The 17,549-nt window shown below is 45.2% G+C and overlaps 1 protein-coding gene across 7 annotated transcripts in view; it reads left to right on the top strand.

The window, feature by feature from the left end:
• ascc3 (activating signal cointegrator 1 complex subunit 3) overlaps positions 1-17,549 on the top strand; it is a 148,037-nt gene that overhangs the window by 37,002 nt on the left and 93,486 nt on the right. For all 7 annotated transcript variants that reach the window (XM_084944957.1, XM_084944959.1, XM_084944960.1 and 4 more), the window contains 3 exons: positions 1,345-1,546; positions 1,969-2,104; positions 3,635-3,760. In XM_084944957.1, the coding sequence (XP_084801083.1) occupies positions 1,345-1,546; positions 1,969-2,104; positions 3,635-3,760 (464 nt within the window). The remainder of the gene's footprint in view (positions 1-1,344; positions 1,547-1,968; positions 2,105-3,634; positions 3,761-17,549) is intronic.

Below are 17,549 nucleotides of genomic sequence, written 5' to 3'. Positions count from 1 at the left end.
CTGTGACCAAGTGACCAAGCCCACCTACGGGTGCCAGGTGACCATCCAATCAGAGCAGGAGAAACAAATGCTAAAGATGTATCGAAGGGAGGAGAAGAAATAGATCCCTTGAAAAATTATATAAAGGAAACTTGCATGTTTTGGATACTTCCTAAAACAATATGTGAAAGTAATGAGAAACGAGTAAGTCATATATGATTCACTATATGAAACAGGCCAAATCTCATGCAAGTCTTTTATGAGTTTTTTCTATTTCTTTTCCATGTGGGAGGTTTCCACTCATCATCTAATGTCCATTTGTTAGGTCTGGGTAGTGTCTCAGTCTCTTCTCTTCTAATAAGTACAAGTCTACATGACTTTACCAAGACCAGGGATACAGAACTGTGTCGCTCACATGCATGGACTCAGACTCACTAGTTAATATAATCAGTACCCAGAGGACACACACGGGGAAGCCAGAGACCCAACACTTTCATTTACACTCTGACAGCTCAGAAATGAAAATGCTTTGAATGTTTTCGTGAACGGTGAAGTGATGATCTCTCCTGCAGTCGTTCATCAGACGTCTGAGGGTCTGTCCTAACAGTGGCGTGGAGTTCGCTGTGTGTGTTTGACAGTGTCGTGTTTCGGTCCTTCAAAAACAAGATTGTCATAGAAATGTGAATGTGTGAGTGTAAAGGACTCGTCCTGCTTTGACACTGTTGCAAAGGAACATTAGAAATGTAAAATCAGACTGGATTTAGCTTTTTCATCCATGAATCTCTTTCAGACAGGCACTGCATGTCAGAGCTACCATACAGTACCACCAAACCCAAAAGCTGGTAATGACCACAAGCACCACTGTTTGTAATGTGTGAAACACCCTGATCTGTCTCGCTGACGCTCATCAGCACAATTATAGCTCTGTGATTGCTCGGGAAATGAGTCCTCGAAACCTGGAGTCGCTGTTAGAGACATATAACCAGGCACGATAGCTCCCAGAGAGGGGGCCGATAAAGGACGGGGGATGGTGCATAGAGGATGGCGAGGAGGTGGGAGGGTGAGAGTGACAGGAAGAGGGGGGCTGTTAGAGTGCAGGGGGGCTGTGCAGCAGGTAGAGCCACTAGGTGAGATAAAAAAGAAATCATTCAGTCAATCAGCCCGGGCCGTGGTGCAATCATGAGATCTCATCTGTTTTCAAGAGCAATTCTGCCTTTATTGAGCTGTTGTGTCTCAAACAGGGAGGCTGCAGCGGCCAAGCTTAACCCGTGCACTGCCAGATACATCTGTCACCACACACGAATAAAGTACTCCTACCTGACTTCAGCGTGCTGCTGAGAACTAACGATGAGCTCTTTCCTTCAGATCTCAGCCTCAAGGTCAGCGCTGAAGTGGCCAAGCCCACCTACGGGTGCCAGGTGACCATCCAATCAGAGCAGGAGAAACAAATGCTAAAGATGTATCGAAGGGAGGAGAAGAAAGAGAGGAAGAGATTCAAAGGAGGCGATGAGGGTGACTCTACGGATGCTCTCCTGACCTTTGACCCCAGAGAGATGAGAGCCCAGCGGTATGTCGTCCCTACAAACCTCATCTTAGTGTCTGTGTGTCTTTGTTGTGTGCCCACCTGTGCTCTCAGGTGTGTGTGACTGACAGCCTCCTGCATTTTTCATGACTGCTTCAAAAAAGCAAAGCTGCTTTTCTTTGGGGGGCTGGAAGATTCTTCCAAAAGTTTAATTTCAGAGGGTAAAACAGAGCAGCGATCTGTTTAATTAAAATGTTAGCGTGTGCAGATCCAGCGCAGTGTGGAGACAAAGATTAGCCACTTTATAAAGCCTCACATCTTTGCCTCTTCACTGGGCTCATCCATCACAGGTTTGTTTCCACAGCTGTGGATCAAGATGAGGGCCGCGCCGTGGATCTGACACTGTGCCAATTTAAATGTTAAAGCTCTGTTTACTGCCTTACTGTTGTACGTGTGCCTCGGTGCAGAGAGCAGGCCCTGCTGACTGCACGCCATGAACCTGTGCTGAGCAGAGACAGGGTCTACGAGCGGATCCGGTATCCCAACGTCTACGACAACCTCGCAGAGGCCACGAAGACGGCTGCGTTTGTGGGAGGAGCCAGGGTGAGGCTGATTTTACTGTGCTGCACTCTCTGCCTCTGATGTGTGACGTGACCCACAGGTTTAAGTGCGCGTGCTCTGTGCTTCGTTTTTCCTTTTCTTACTGTTCTGGAGGAAGGTTAAATCATTTATCTGTGCAGCGGGGATAATCCCATCTTAACATTGTGTGATAACATCATTCTTGCTGCTTCATTGCATTTTACACTGTGGGAGATGGCTCTCACGAAATCTGAGCCCGCGTCAGAGTGTAGAATCACTTTAGTGGCTGTCAGGCTGCTGAACGAATCACAGAGAAGAAGCACAGTGTGACCATCTCACGGCGTGGGTCTGTGACCACGACACGGTGCTGAGAACCATCACAGGAAATAGTCTCTGGGCTCAGGACGCATGTGTCTGTGTAGCAGCAGTGCTCCTTAATCGCTGGCTGGCTTCTGCTGCTCGGTAAATGAATGAACATGTGTGAGAAAAGTGATTAAGCCTGAAGAACATCTGGAACTAAAGGCTCAGCGATCAGCTTGAGCTGTCGGGCAGAAGGAAACGTTTCGTATGACAGAACCAGCTGACTGCTTCATGAAGCATGTTTCCTCCATCAGCTGGTAGAAGAGTGCGGTTCCTCTGCACAGACAGGAAGCTGGTTCACTGATGATGCTCAGAGATGGGGCGCTCTAGAGTTAGTCATGTAAAGTTGTTTTAAGGGAACGTGAGGAGGTTTGAAAGCTGAGCTCGTGGACTCATGAACCTGTGAGTCAGACGCGTCCACAGTGCGTGGCTTCATTTCCCATGTGACCGTTACTGGAGTCGGTCAGGTGGGCTCTTTTTCTCTTGACTGATTTATATGTGGAATAAATGTATAAGCACTGACTTGATGTTCATATTTAGTCTTTATTATGAAGAGATTTTTATCAATGACAGTTTCAACGTGTTTATGTTAGACTCTGTAGCCACATAGAGCAGCGGTCTCCAACCTTTGTTGCACCACGGACCGGTTTATGCCCGACAATATTTTCATGGACCGGCCTTTAAGGTGTCGCGGATAAATACAACAAAATAAAACTAGTACCGGTACCGAAAAAAAGAAGACGTATTCATAACACACCTGAAAAGACCCAGGAAAACCGAGTAAACGATCAAAACGATAACAAAATAACACTGGAAACCGATAAAAAGCCTGAAAACCAGACATTTCACACCTGAGCCTCAACTCTCGCGGCCCGGTACCAAACGACTCAACGACTTGGGGACCGCTGACATAGAGAACGTGCTACAGACCCAGTCTGGGCTCAGAGAGGCGTTTTGTTCTGTGGACCTACATCCTGTGTTGTGTTATGGACCCAGGCTGCTCTGTGCTGTTTATCTGTAACTCCCACTTAACTCCAAATACCAAGTACACTCTGCTCATAGTGTTTTGCGTTTTTGCAGTGGGGAAACTAAACGTATTGCTTCAGATTTACAGTGTTCAAATTCCTGTTAAATGTTCTGTGTCTTTGAGATATTGTGTCAAACCTTTTCTTCTGTTTGGTCGCTGACGTTCAGATGCTGCTGCCCGAGGGAATCCGCAGAGAAAACTGTAAGATGTACGAAGAAGTGGAGATCCCTCCCAATGAGCCCATGCCTGTTGGGTTTGAAGAAAAGCCCGTCTACATCTCTGAAATAGACGAGGTAGGAGCTGCTGTGTGTTTAGATATGTTTGCGGGGACCAACCGTCAGCTGTGGGGACAAAGTCCCCGCCCCCACAGGTCTGAAGCCATGTTTGAGGCTCACAGTGGGTTTACTGTCAGGGTTAAGTTTATGTTCAATAGATGTCCTCACTAAGATATGAAAACAAGTGTGTGTCTGTGTGTGTGTGTGCATTAAAAACCATGAGCATGTTAATATGGAGAATATTGACCATAACCACAATGCTTACTGGAACCCCCCCCCCCACCTCCACATGTCCCACATATGTACACTACAGGTCCTTCCACAGCAGCCACAGTCACAGCTGTACTCCAGGTCACTTCTGTCTTCTTTCAGTTCAGACTGGGTGAACTGGTCTGTCTCCAGCTTAAGTTCACACTGTTTACTTTCCCAGCATTTACTCTGTGTTGTGTCTGTAATCACCTTCTTGATATTAGTCTTATAATTATAGACACAGCTTCTGTTTGAGAGTACGATTCCAGTGATTGGAGTTTCTTCCTGCTGGGAATGCCCGAACAGGTCAGGGCCATCTTTTCCTGAAAGTAAAGGCTGGAGGTACGTTCAGAGACATTCATGACGTTTGGTTAGTTGGTGATCGAATGTTGGTGGCCATCTGTCTGTACGAGTTAGCCTGGGTCGACCCGGGTTTGTACCCTTCCCTCTCTGTCACAGCTCAGAACGGCTCCGTCCTCCTGAGCCCGGGAAAATCCTGGCGTAGAAAAGCAGTATGGACGTGGGAATGGTGTTAATGAAATACACCTGTGTTGTCTCTGCACGGCGTCTCAGGTGGCACGCTTGAGTGCGACGTAGCACACTGAGGTCCTCAGACTCGATGAAATAGCTGGTTGCTGTACTTCATCAAGTACCTGAGCATGAACCACAGGAACTGTTTGTGTGTCTGTTAAGCTGCCAGGAGAAGTTGATCATGTGGCTGTAGCAGCCAGTGACTGATGTTCAGTCTAAATGAAAGCACTGCAGCACTCACACAGCTGTCAGCCGGCACAGCGATCAGTCAGCCTGAGTGGCAGCTTGATGGACAAACCCACACTCACACTGGTACGTTCTGACTGTACCCAGTCACCATTAGCCAAACAAGAGAGAGCAGCAGGCTGGAGAACCTGCAGCTGAGTTAGATCTGTGCCCTAGAGAAGAGCAGGACTGCATCAGAGTGCACACTCATCGAAAGCTCTGCTCTGATGCTGCTGTTGAAGATGCAGCAGAAGATCACGTCGTCTGCAGTCTGTTCATGAAGACACCAACGTGGAGCATCCATGAAGCTCAAAGCTGCAGGAAATGAGTGTAACTGTTACCACTGTTAGCCTTCATGTCATTCACGCTGTAATGGACGCAATCATAAACAGGACTGATCGTTGTGATGGAAGCATGTGTGTCCTGTGCTGTGACTAACTGATGCATGGATGCTTTAATCACATCAACGCGTTGTGCCTTTTGTTGTCGTCACGGTTGACCATACTGGCTCCTGTGTGTGTGTGTGTGTGTGTGTGTGTTGGCACTGGCAGTACTTCAGTAGCTGTCAGCTTCAATCTTCATCAGTGTGTCTTTCAGCACTTCACCACTAATCCTTTCATTAGTCACAGAAACAGAGCAGGGTGCCACATTCCTCCGTTCAGCTTCCTCTCTGTGTTTCTGCAACAAGAAGCAGCTCAGAGGAGATTCCCAGATATAATCCAACCCCGTCCCACACCCATCTGTGACTTCTGCTGCACACCTCACCGCTGTTCTCATACATGCACTGCACCAGCCTCCGGTAGTGTTGTGCCACTCCCAGCAGCACCTGCAGTACCTTCAGCATCTGCACTGTCAAACCTCTGCAGGCCTCGTTCTTGCCATAACGCCATAGTCCTCCTCACTGATCGTCACTTCCATTCTTATCTTCAGCTCAATTTTCTGAATAAAGTCTTTTACATAGAACAGACTCTACCTTACAGAGCAGGAGGAACCCCATCAGAGCAAGCACTTTGTGACAGTAGGAAGGAAAAACTCCCTTTTTAAAGGAAGTAACCTCAAGCAGCACAGTCATCTGCTGTGACCGGACAGGGCTGAGCGTAAGGAGAAGAGAGCAGCAAGAGGCAGAGCCGATTCATTACTAATGACTAAACACAGCCGTGATGTGTAAACACACAGGTAGTGACAGAGATGAGTAACAAAGGTATTACATGCTGCACTGAGGTGCACCGGGACGATCACAGAGTCCACTGACAAGCCAATAAGATCATTTGTACCTTTCATCGTTTTATTGTAATTATTCAGTCAGAACTGAGCACGAAATCGAATAAAAAGTCTGAGAAACAAAACACTGAATAATAACCACAAACGAAACTATGATTTGAACAAAGCTAAGAGTGAGTAAATGAATCCAAACGGAGTTATTTATTGCTGCCACATCGACTCTGAGGACTCTCACAGTAAATACACGACGTATTCATCGTGTTGTGAGCAGGTTTCTTTATTACTAATCATAAAATACTCACAGGGACGAGAGCCACCTCATGTTCAGTTGTCCACATGTATTGGTTTCGTTGTAGGTACAGTTGAAGGTTTTATAATCCTCTTCTCTTGTGAACGCTAGCTGTAAGTTGTTGTGTTCTTTATATCAGTATTGGACTGGTTCTGCTGGTCTGGGATTGGGAGGTTGGGGGGTGACGAGAGTAAAGACACAACGCTGCAGGTCATCTTCTGGTCCCAGCTCTGGATGCTCACACAGAGCGAGCTGCTCCATCTACAGTGGGATGGATGCCTCTCTGTGAACAAGGCCAGCACCGTAACATGCAGCTGATCATGTCACTCCTCAGGCTCAAAGGAAAACTAGTCCCCACGCGTATGAGCAAAATGACATTTGGTGACCTCTACCTGACACAGCTGTGTCGTCACTCCTGACCCGAGTGTGTGTCCTTAGCCCACAGTGTGTAATGTGTTGTCTGTTAGAGGGAGTGTGTGCTCTGATAAAGCACACGACTACAAAAGTAGTCACTATGTAAACGTTAGAAATGAATCGAGCTACACAACGCAGCGCTGTGTGACCGGCACAGGAAGTGAAACCATGCGTAGTTTCATGTTGCTCTTCTTGTTCTCTCCAGGATTATGTTAAACAGTCTCATCTCCAGCTAACTGTCCTTCCTCTGTCCTCCCCCATCTCTCTCTCTGCATCCATCAGCTCCTCATCTCCTTTCTTTCTACACACACTTTCTTCACTTGTTAGCACATTTCACACTCCTCAGCCAGCTGTGCTGCACATCCTTTCCAGCTTCACCTCTGACTAACCAGGTGACAGAAGTCTTAGTGTCCAGTCTGCTTTGCCACTCTTGACTGTATGTCCAGCCTCCCAGCACTCCTGTCTACTCCTCCATGTCCCTCACTGTCCCGGAGCCTCAACTCCTCCCTGAACTCTGTGCAGCATCTTTCTTCAGCTTTCACCATTTAATCCTCGTTTTCACCATGGCTTGTTATTATGCAGTTATTCTGCAGACTAGCATCCACTGTTGCCCAGCTACATTCTCCCCTGATCTCTTTCAGATTATACCTTCTGATATAGATGTGGTCCACCTGTGTTCTTCCCTCTTCTTGAAGTACATGTTTTCCACAGTCTTTTCTGTCATTTTCACAAAGATCATCGTCGTCTGTCCTTCAGTATTTCTCTTCCTAACACCTACCCATCATCATCCCCATCATCACCTCTCTTCCCTTCATCTGCTTCAGTCACCACGCTCTGTCTCACCCTGCTTCATCAACAAAAGAAGACTTTTCCATTGCTTAGACAGATGAACATGAGATGAACGTGCAGCTGAATATGGAGTCAGTAGAAGGAAGGAGCCAGAATCCCACGTTAGTGATCAGGTGTGGTAGAGGCGTAGTGCAGTAAGTGTGCAGTGGGAATGGTGCTGTAGTGTGTGCTGATGGTGTGACTTAAGTTCTACCTTAAGCTCAGATTTAGTGCAATGCTGCAAATCAGATGAACAGCTCTTCAGCGTGCAGATAATGAGTGAAAACACGCTGCGAAAACTACCCAGCAGCATCTTAAGGCAAAGCGTTGTGAACCGGGATTCAGCTCCTCCATCCTGCTGAGTGTGGTTTTCACTTTCACAAAGCTGAGACCAGCAGCGGCTGGAGCGGCTGCATTAAAGGTGAAGCATCAATCCATCAACGTCTAAACTTTATGCACACGTTCAGCTGCCTGTTGTTGTATGTTGGCACCAAATAAATAAGACTGAATTGAATGGAGTCATTTAGTTGTTAATTACTGTGAAGTATTTAGACGCGTCAGCCTTTACAGCTAAATGAAACACAAAGTTATTTCTGAATCGTGTCCCTGCTTCACTCTTTAATGTCCCTGCCCCCCTCAGAGTTTCCTCCCTCTTTCACTTCCTGTGTAACTGATCTACATCGATATGGAAGCTCTTCTGCTGAGCGATGTGAATTAGCCTCAGTCAAGCAGCGGCTCTATTCATTAACTTAAGCCTGGGCAACTGTGGAACAAAGTGGCTCGCTGCTGAAGCGCCAGCACACAATGCCTAATACGTCTTTATTTGCTATTAGGATGGCTTTGAAAGGCAAGCTGAAAAGTCTGACGCTGCCACTTCCTTCCAGTTTACTCCGCTGCCGTTTGTCATTTATTGAAAGCTGTAATGGGAAATGGGGCTGGCATTCCTTTTAACAGTGTGAAACATTAAAAGTGAGGAATTTATTAAGGTGCTTTTCAGCGAATGAATCAGGGTCTCCGTATCCTGCACTGCCACCATGGTAAAAGCCTTCCTAATTGGTCCAAATAGATATGTACTGAGTGTGCAGAGTTAGAGCGAGTGCCAGTCAAACATGTACAGAAACTGCTGCTTCTACTTGCTGATTTACAGCAGAACGCAGCTGAAACTTGGATACGGAGACCAGTATTGACACACACACATGGCCTAAGCTGCTAATTGGTAGGAATTCACTCAGGCTGCTAACACATTCTGAAAAAATGACATGCTCCCGCAGGGAAAAAGGTCTGTAGAGGGATAAGGATTAAGGAACACAGAAAGCTTTGCTCTTTAGCAGCTGAAGGAGAGTGTGGGCTGGTTGAAAGGCATAAGTAATGAATGCCCCCCCCACTGCATATCATTCTGCTGCCTGATACTCGACGAACTGGCATTATGGCTCATTTAAATGTTTTTCTTAATGAATGGAGTATATTTAAACAGACATTGTAGTTTTCTCCAGATTCATATTACAGTGCAGATTCTCCTCCAACAGGCTGGAAGCTATTTATATCTCAAAAAGTCAGTTCATGCATTGCTGATGCAAAGTTTTATCCTAATGGAAACACTGAAGGCTTTGTAAAGACGTTCTAGATGCTGAACAATCAGTGAGTTTAAAGTCTGTAGGTTCTCAGTCATCCGGGTCATGGTAGTCTAAGCAGCTTGGAAAGACAGCAGCTGGACTTCTTTCAAATGTCTTGAAGACATTTCAGCTCTCATCGCAGAATCTGTTTCATTTCGTAAAACAAATGCTGTCCCAGGTATTTCAACGTTAGCCGGTGTTGTCCCTGAGGAGGGTCATTGAGGGTCGCGACATATTGGCAAAGAAAAGATGCCAGTGGTCAAATTTTGCACAGAGAGGACAGATGGTTTGAAAGAGGACTCAAAGAGGCCATTTATGTCCACTTTGAACAGAGGGCGGGGCTTACAGCACAACCTGTCTGCTGCCAGTGCAATGCCATGCATTCACACTCCGATGGACGCATCGGAGAGCAATTTGGGGTTAGTATCTTGCCCAAGGATATTTGGCATGCAGACTGGGGGAAGCCAGGAATTGAACCGCCAACCTTCCGATCAGTAGATGACCTACAGCCACCCACGAGTTTTCGGAGAAACGACCCACAGAAGGACAGCACCCTCCGCTCCCGTTCGCTTCAGTGCCACTCAGTGTAAGGTAATGCCATCCAGAGTAAGAATCTGCTTAGATACCATATCTCTAAGCTTTTCAGGGCCGAGTACAATAACCTCAGTTTGATCTGAATTAAGAAGCAGAAAGTTAGCGGCCATCCAGGTCTTTATGTCTTTAAGACAGTTTAACTCATTGGTGTGTGTTATCTGGCTTCATGGACAGATAGAGCTGGGTGTCATCTGCACTGAGGTCTAGCAGGAGCTACAGTATCCAGAGTCGTACGTAGTGAGGAGGCAAAATTATTAACAAGATGATCGACCTCTGTTGGAGCAGCGTTCAGGTAGCTGCTCTGCTCTGTGTTGGTACAGGGCATTGAAGATGATAACAGTGGGTGGATTATTGTGATTGTTTATGTTTAAGTTGTTTGTTGCTGGTTTTTAGTTTGTTTTTTGTCTGTTTGGGAGCTGACACAGTCTCTATGGAGATGGGGTTGTGGGGGAGTAACAGGAGGAGAAGCTGCAGAGAGGCGTGTAAGACTGCAACTCTGGATAGTCACATTTTGGGGGGGTTTAATAAATTTGGATAGATTTCTAGAAATGAGAGCTGCTCCATCCAAGGTGGGATGGATGTTGTCTCTCATAACAAGACCAGGTTTCCTCCTGAGAGTTTCCCAATTATCCTGATTTTCTCACTGAATTAACATTTACATGTAGAAGACTCCCTTGACATGGAGTTTGGAGCATGGACTGGTACCTCTTTTCAAATTCTGTGTTACAGTCAGTGTAATGTACATTACCACAGCACTAATCCATCTTCAACAGTCGTATCATTATAATCAGGGCTGGAAGTTGCACTCTTCATCACACTGTTCTCGTCTAACACTCAGATCTTCCGTCAGTAAACCTCGACACTTTAAGCAGATGTTTCACAGACTTTTTCCCCCTGCAGCTGATGTAATCAAAGGCGACTGTTGGAAAATTTATTATGAGTATATATGGAGTGGAGTGATTCATTTATCTTTGATGATAGTAAAAAAATCATTTAGCACATCACACCCCGCTCCCCTGAACAGTTTCATGTCTTTTTATCCACGACTCAGACTGGAAGGTTTGTCCAAACACCTGGAAAGATATAGTTAGAGATGTCAGATGAAGGTTTTGTGTCTGGTATTTTCAGACATCTGATGGTAGCAGGTGAGCAGTGCCGTTGTCATTCCAGTACACATGCCATTACCACTTTCACTCAAAATCCTTTGATTCTTCTGACTTGACAGCCTGCCCCCTCCTTTCCTATGCAGGAGGCAGCGTCTAAGCACAGGCATGCAAAGATGAGGCAGAACTGAACAGCCCGCCATCCATAATTAATCCACCTTGATTGCATTTTCTAATCCAGTTTGGATGTGGTTCCCCCACAGCACACACACGTGGTTCTCTAACTTTTCTTAGACTTGATTTAAGACATCTTTGAGGTTTAACACATTCACAGTCTGGTTTGGTGATGTGAGAGCATGCACAAATATACAGTACACTACATCTATATACTATACACCGTACACTACATCTATATCACTATATCACTATCACCAGCTTCTGCAGCTCCATCAACAAACATTTGGACGCACTCTGAGGAGGGGGCATTGGCTTACAGATAAAAGAGGGTGCTGTTAAAACAGCGCTATTGTTAAAACTGCTTCTATTAGCTTACTCATCCTTGTAAAACGTCCAATTCCAAATGTCAACTTTTAAATAATGGAATTTAAAATAAGGTGGTAGGAACAGCAGAAGTCTAAACTTCACCCTAAACATTGTGCAGACATGGAGACGCTTTTCTTCTCTCTTGTTATTTCACTTTTATTTACATGTTTGAAATAAAATTCTTCTGTCTAAGAAAAGCTTCTGATTTTCTTAGACAGAAGCTTATTTTCAGAAGCTTATTTCAGATGGAGATGAGAAGTGTAAAATGTCTCTTCTGGTCTGATCAGTCAGAATGAGCAGTTGTGTTTAAAAGTCATGTGCACGTGGACCCGCGCTCCTGGACCTGTGCATGTGGACCTGCGCTCCTGGACCTGTGAACGTGGACCTGCGCTCCTGGACCTGCGCTCGTGGACCTGTGCACGTGGACCTTTGCTCCTGGACCTGTGCACGTGGACATTTGCTCCTGGACCTGTGCACGTGGACCTGCGCTCCTGGACCTGCACACGTGGACCTGCGCTCCTGGACCTGCATACCTGGACCTGCGCACGTGGACCTGCGCTCCTGGACCTGTGCTCCTGGACCTGTGCACGTGGACCTGCGCTCCTGGACCTGTGCACGTGGACCTTTGCTCCTGGACCTGTGCACGTGGACCTTTGCTCCTGGACCTGCGCTCCTGGACCTGTGCACGTGGACCTTTGCACACACACACACACACACACACACACACACACACATTCGTACAGCAGTCTGTTCTCCTTTAAGTGCTTGCAGATACACACACACTCTGATTGATGCATTGCAGACAATTTGAGGTTCAGTGTCTTGCCAAAGGGCACTTTGTCCTGCAAACTGGATTAAACAGGAACAATCTAATGAGTATTTGATTGGCCCACTCTACCTCCTCAGTCGCAGCCTCATCCCCATGTATGCTGCATCTTGTTGGCTGAAGAGGAGAGTTACCATCCACACCAGTAGGGATAATGTGTGTAATGACAACAGCCGCATTAAAGCTGTCAATGTGTTCTATACGCCATGCGTGTTTTGCTGTTATATGTGGCGTGTACACATACCACTGTTAGTGTTCAGTGTTGACATTGCTAGGATGTGTTGGTTCATGGTTTTTGGGCTCACAAGCCTATTTGCTACTTCAGCAAGTGCTTCTGGATGAAGTGATGGATTACCTCACTGTTTGCTATCTCCATCATACTCCTAGCTCTCCATCTCCCTTGTTAGTGCCCTCTTCTTTCTGCTGCTGCTCTGCAGGGAAATGAATGGACCCCCTATTTGCTGCATCTGCATCTCACTCTAACGCTACCTGCGGGGAGAGTTGTTGTGCATGTGTGTGTTTCCCGAGACTCGGGAATTGATGGTGTGTGTGTTTCTAAGTGTGTCTGGCCAGGTCATTTAGTACTCTATATGCAGGCTTGGAACAGGCTGATAAGCTGTTTGCAAAAACTGGCAATTAAAAGTTGATCAGGCTGTCAATTCAAATGGAATGAAATGGAACCAGAAAGTAATTAAAAGGATGGCATGAAAATGACAACAATTATATCTCTTAGCTTCCCATTACCAATGCACACAGGAATTTAATTAGTTTAGCAGCTTATATGGGCTCATATGGTGAGCTTATACAGTAAATGCACAATAACACTAAAAGACAGCCACCGGACACACAAACACTGATGGCTGTTGTCCATAAGGCACTTTGGCCCCTGCTTTCATATTAAACCCACACAGAGAGAGGTAACACATGTTACATGCAGATATGCTGACTTTTGAACTGTTGCTGGTGGATCATTAATGCAGTCTATGTGGGTACAATTAGTGTGCTTTAAGCAGCAGTGGATTGGTGGAATATTCCCAGTCCTCCCAGTTTCCCATATGGCCATAGACTGCATATTTGCTGTGTTAATGAGCCTGTCACTTTTTATCCTGCTCAGCAAGGTCCAGAATGGCCACCTTCAACAGCACAGACTGTGTGCGTGCAGCGTTTTCACACAGTCTATGTGATTCTGTATAGAGACTTTTTTCTTCTTCATATGAAGCCAAAGATTGCTCATAGCCCGAGGAGCTTCATATTGGAGAAAATGTTGATTCCTGTTGGATCCAGCTGGGCTTTAAGATTGGTTCTGCCCCAGACTCAAACAGCTGCTCTCATTAGAAACTTTATTTAACCCTGCTGCTGAAAGCTTGACCACAGATGTGTGTGCTCTATATTTGCCAGCTGGGATCTGCAGGGCTCTCCCTCTGGATTTTTAAAGTGCCCAATGCCGAGTGCAGCCGGAAACTTTTATTTGTGATGATGCAGACTGATTTCCAACTAAACAAAAAGTTATTGTTTTGGTCTGCGTTGGTAATAAAGCGTCGTTGTCACGTCCGTGTTTTGGTCTGCGTTGGTAATAAAGCGTGGTTGTCACGTCCGTGTTTTGGTCTGCGTTGGTAATAAAGCGTGGTTGTCACGTCCGTGTTTTGGTGTGCGTTGGTAATAAAGCGTGGTTGTCACGTCCGTGTTTTGGTCTGCGTTGGTAATAAAGCGCCGTTGTCACGTCCGTGTTTTGGTCTGCGTTGGTAATAAAGCGTGGTTGTCACGTCCGTGTTTTGGTCTGCGTTGGCAATAAAGCGTGGTTGTCACGTCCGTGTTTTGGTCTGCGTTGGTAATAAAGCGCCGTTGTCACGTCCGTGTTTTGGTCTGCGTTGGTAATAAAGCGCCGTTGTCACGTCCGTGTTTTGGTCTGCGTTGGTAATAAAGCGTGGTTGTCACGTCCGTGTTTTGGTCTGCGTTGGTAATAAAGCGTGGTTGTCACGTCCGTGTTTTGGTCTGCGTTGGTAATAAAGCGCCGTTGTCACGTCCGTGTTTTGGTCTGCGTTGGTAATAAAGCGTCGTTGTCACGTCCGTGTTTTGGTCTGCGTTGGTAATAAAGCGCCGTTGTCACGTCCGTGTTTTGGTGTGCGTTGGTAATAAAGCGCCGTTGTCACGTCCGTGTTTTGGTCTGCGTTGGTAATAAAGCGCCGTTGTCACGTCCGTGTTTTGGTCTGCGTTGGTAATAAAGCGCCGTTGTCACGTCCGTGTTTTGGTCTGCGTTGGTAATAAAGCGCCGTTGTCACGTCCGTGTTTTGGTGTGCGTTGGTAATAAAGCGCCGTTGTCACGTCCGTGTTTTGGTCTGCGTTGGTAATAAAGCGCCGTTGTCACGTCCGTGTTTTGGTCTGCGTTGGTAATAAAGCGCCGTTGTCACGTCCGTGTTTTGGTCTGCGTTGGTAATAAAGCGCCGTTGTCACGTCCGTGTTTTGGTCTGCGTTGGTAATAAAGCGTCGTTGTCACGTCCGTGTTTTGGTGTGTGTTGGTAATAAAGCGTCGTTGTCACGTCCGTGTTTTGGTCTGCGTTGGTAATAAAGCGTCGTTGTGGTCTCAGAGATTTGATTGTAGCAAAAACAAAACAGGCTGCCACAGTCCTGTACTCCAAAGATGTATCTGGGGAAAGGAGAACAAATGAGCTGTTTGCACTGAATGTGCTTTATTTGAATTTCCACTTGATAAAGTCTTCTCAACTCCTGTCGGCTAAATTAACTTGGCATCTTTCCTGGCAATGTCAGTTTGACTCTTTGGCTGAAGTCTGCTTTCTGTTGCTGTGACTTAATGTCACAATGATGAGGTCTAACTGATGGACTGTCTGTCTTAACTGCTAGCATTTCTTAGTTGACTAACAAAGTAGTGTAAAACTGAGAGAATCCAGTTTAAATCTGAGGACCAATAAATGGACAATTTCAAACGCTGTATAAACAAAAGCATCTAAAACCATTAGTGTCTTATTATTCCTCCTAGGACCTGCGTCCACATATGTGGACATTACATTTTGGGTTGTCTAGACCAAAATACTAAATTTTGCTCTGCAAGGGCCTGATATCCACTTACAGGTCCCAATCAGCCCAAATAGCACAGAGAAATTAAAAATGCATGCTGTGGAAGAGTTCCGGTCTGAGGAGGTTAACCCTTTAAGACCGGTCGGAGCAGGCACGCTCCGTTTTGCGTAACTATTTTTAAACCCCTGTAGAATTGCAACCACGTAAACTAGCGCAATAATTTTTTAGTTGTACTTAAATCTTATGCCATCAGCTTGTCCTCGGTCACAGTTTCCTTCCACATATAGCTTTGCAAAAATTGCATTAAAACCACTTGCAGCAACAAAAACATAATATTCCAGAAACACGCTTTGCCGATCCGATCAGCTGTTCATAACACTTCCTACGTTGGAATAGACGCCAGCGCAAACTATCGCATGTCCGCCATTACCTGGCCGAAACCGGAAGTGATGTCATTTTCGCAGAAAATGTAGTTTTTTACCTTCAGGGCCTTATAAGGCTACACTGGTGTTTTTAAAAGTTATGTTTGACATTATGGTTTTCAGTATAGTTTCTGGGATGCTTAGAACTCAAATTGCACTGCTGGAAATAGTTTATTTTGATGCACATGCTGTTTTGTTTTTTTTTTGCAAATTTGCATTATAATATTTATTTTCGTTTTTCCTGCAGTATATAAAAATTGGTGTATCTCAAAAATAAAACTATAAAGACACTCAAAATTTCCCGTGGTTGGAAACTGCAACTGTGCAACTTTTTTGTATTTACAGTTTTGAGGGATAAGCCTCTTAAATTTCTCTCACTAAAAATATATGTAAAAAAAAACCAAAAACGATTTTCGATTTATGTAGTTACTATGGGCTTAATGCATACATATTATTAAAATTTGGGCTGCACATTGTACTCAACACAGGAGATGAAAAACATTTATAGTAAAGATGTTAAGTATGACATGAAAGCAAGTTACTACAAAAAATAGATTTGCAGCATTTTTCTATAAAGACGACACTGATGCAGCGCCATCTGGTGGCATAACAACAAAAAATTAGATTGAATGACCAATACATCTGGTACCAACCAGTGACGAGTAGTCGACCAGCCGCACACATCTGTACTGTTACCAGCTTAGCTTAATACTATGATTGTTTCTGGTCATCCGAAGAACGTCCTGCCACCATGTGATGAATGTTTACGTGGGGCTGAACACTCGACGTTTATAACACAGTTTTAGCACCTCGTGATAGACTTGGTTAATTTGAACTGAGAGTCAAATATTATAATATTCAGACACATGTGGATAAGTATGCTCTGTGTGTGTGTGGCTCGTTCTATGGCACACAGCTTGTTTACATGAGATTAGATTTAATTGTATGACCTAAACTTGAGGAAACAATTTCAAACTTTATGTAGAAAACAGGAAACTAAAGTCGGTGCAGGTCACCCAGTTAAAAAGCCGGTATGACAGTAGAGTTCACTGCTTCTGCTTATAGTCAAACCAACACGACAACTTTCATATATGAAAAATGTGATTGGAGGCTTTGATCAACAGCAGGTTGTGTTGATTGGCCAAAGTCACTTGAACTTAGAAAAGCTAACCTCCATTACTATAACAGTTTTACATCCTTTTTGTCATTAAACGAATGAAAATGTCTGCATGCCAAACTTGAAAATACCGCCCCTTCTGGCCTGACGTGCTCGGTGTCCAGCTCTCGGTCCAGTCTCCGCCTGCTACAGTCCTTAATGAGGAAGACAAAGCAGGCCTGCTTGTTTGTTACAGCTGGCTAATGCACACTGCATTTTATAGTAACTACCTCCCCACAACGTTGGTATCACACCCTTGAGACATGCTATGGCAGGCACAGCTGGATCTCCAATTGGAAGATGCGCGTGCATACATTAACATAACAATGTATCTGCAGAGGTTTTAAAGAGAGAATAAAAGCACTTAAGATTTTCAAAGATCATTAAATTATGACAACTTTGTGTTTACAACATGTAAGCTTTACCTCAAGGTGAATACTGGGGCGGGCATGCATTTGCATTAATTAGCATCTTTAAGAAGTGTGGGGACAGTGCCGTTTCATTACAACAGAAGAAGTCGATAAATCAAAAAGAGGACTGGGCGCTGGAGTGATCGTTAAGGGTCTGTGGTGGTCACAGAGCCACAGGACGGAGTGCGAGGGTGCTCTCCTAAAGCTTAGTGGTTGGTAATTATAAAGTGAATATTCATAAGTCAGAGTGCAGTATCCTGGTGGAATAAGACTGAGAACACCATTCAGTCACTGTACTTCTCACTTTGATGAAAATGTGTTTTGCCATCACAAACACTTACCTTTACTAC

This window comes from Perissodus microlepis, chromosome 11 (assembly GCF_051167445.1).
Source record: "Perissodus microlepis isolate ML-2025 ecotype Zambia chromosome 11, ASM5116744v1, whole genome shotgun sequence".
Taxonomy (NCBI): domain Eukaryota; kingdom Metazoa; phylum Chordata; class Actinopteri; order Cichliformes; family Cichlidae; genus Perissodus; species Perissodus microlepis.
The sequence above is the reverse complement of the archived record's forward strand: the minus strand, read 5'-3'. Positions and strand labels throughout refer to the sequence as shown.